Source organism: Ichthyophthirius multifiliis (genome assembly GCF_000220395.1).
Source record: "Ichthyophthirius multifiliis unplaced genomic scaffold scaff_1120509250422, whole genome shotgun sequence".
In the NCBI taxonomy this organism is placed as follows: Eukaryota; Ciliophora; class Oligohymenophorea; order Hymenostomatida; genus Ichthyophthirius; species Ichthyophthirius multifiliis.
Genome location: NW_004086754.1, coordinates 1 through 1,153, shown reverse-complemented (window position 1 = coordinate 1,153; position 1,153 = coordinate 1). Strand labels below are relative to the sequence as shown.

The window sequence follows — 1,153 nt, the reverse complement described above, 5'->3', positions numbered from 1 at the left end:
ATGCGAAAGGGGAAGGAAGAATATGAAGTTATGGAAGGTATTTAGATATATATATGAATATGAATATATATATATATATATATATATTTATATAATATTATATATATGTAATATTTTTTTAGAATATATTGATGAGTTTGGTAATAAATAAACAAGAGTTAAAAAACTGGTTGTTGGAAAAGACAAAGATGGAAATGAGATTATCACTGTAATTATTTTTTTATATTTATTTACATTTTATATTTATTAGGAAAGTTATATTGATCCAAAAACTGGAAAATTAATTACTGTATAAAAAAAAGTTTATAAAGATAAAAATGGGAATGTAAAATTATTTTATATTAATTTTTATAAAAAAATATAATTAAAAAAAGGAAGTAATAGAAGAAGTAACAACTGATGAATTTGGAAATAAAATAACAAAAAGAACACGTGTATTAAAAGATAAAGATGGTATAAAAAAAGATAAATAAAATAAAAATAAAAATATAGGTAATGAATATATAGAAGAAGAAATAATTGATTAATTTGGAAATAAGATTATTGTTCGTAAAAAAGTAAAATATTTTTTTTTTTTTTTCATAAAAAAGAAAAAAAAAGAAAATGAAAGATGAATTCGGAAATGATATTTGGGTCACAGAAACTATAAATGCAGATGGAACACGTACTATTGTAACTGAAAGAATAGGGAAAAACGGAGAAAAAATAATAACTGAAGAAAAAATAGATAAGAATGGAAAAAAAACTATTGTAAAAATAATAAAATAAAAAAATATTAATTTGAATTTTTTTAAACAAAAAAAGACTGAAAAAATAATTACTATAGGTAAAGATGGAAAACCTATCATTTAAGAGATTACTTATGATGAAAAAGGAAATAGAATAGTAAAAAATATTAAATAAGAAATAGATAAAGATGGTAATTAAGTAACAGTGGAAGAGACTGTAGATGAATTTGGGAATAAAATAACTAAGAAAACAAAATATATAACAGATAAAGATGGAAATAAAATAAAAGTAGAAGAAATAATAGGCGCAGATGGTAAAAAAGTAACAAAATATACACGTGAAATAGTAGATGAAGATGGAAATATAGTCACTATTGAAGAAACTGTAGATGAGTTTGGAAATAAAATAACAAAAGTTATTTTTT

General features: G+C 20.2%; 1 protein-coding gene across 1 annotated transcript in view, besides 2 other annotated features; it reads left to right on the top strand. All coding sequences in view use genetic code 6, as the record gives it.

Annotated features, from left to right (window-relative positions):
- Positions 1–1,141, top strand: part of IMG5_073240 (phage head-tail family protein, putative) — a gene marked incomplete at its 3' end in the record, with an annotated part of 4,126 nt that extends 2,985 nt beyond the window's left edge. The window contains exons 8-14 of the mRNA XM_004036646.1: positions 1–37; positions 123–208; positions 251–325; positions 375–453; positions 493–557; positions 601–750; positions 805–1,141. The exon at positions 1–37 is cut by the window's left edge and continues 369 nt beyond it. Coding sequence (XP_004036694.1) covers positions 1–37; positions 123–208; positions 251–325; positions 375–453; positions 493–557; positions 601–750; positions 805–1,141 — 829 coding nt within the window. The remainder of the gene's footprint in view (positions 38–122; positions 209–250; positions 326–374; positions 454–492; positions 558–600; positions 751–804) is intronic.
- Positions 46–107: a microsatellite.
- Positions 58–115: a microsatellite.
- Positions 1,142–1,153: the final 12 nt, after the last annotated feature.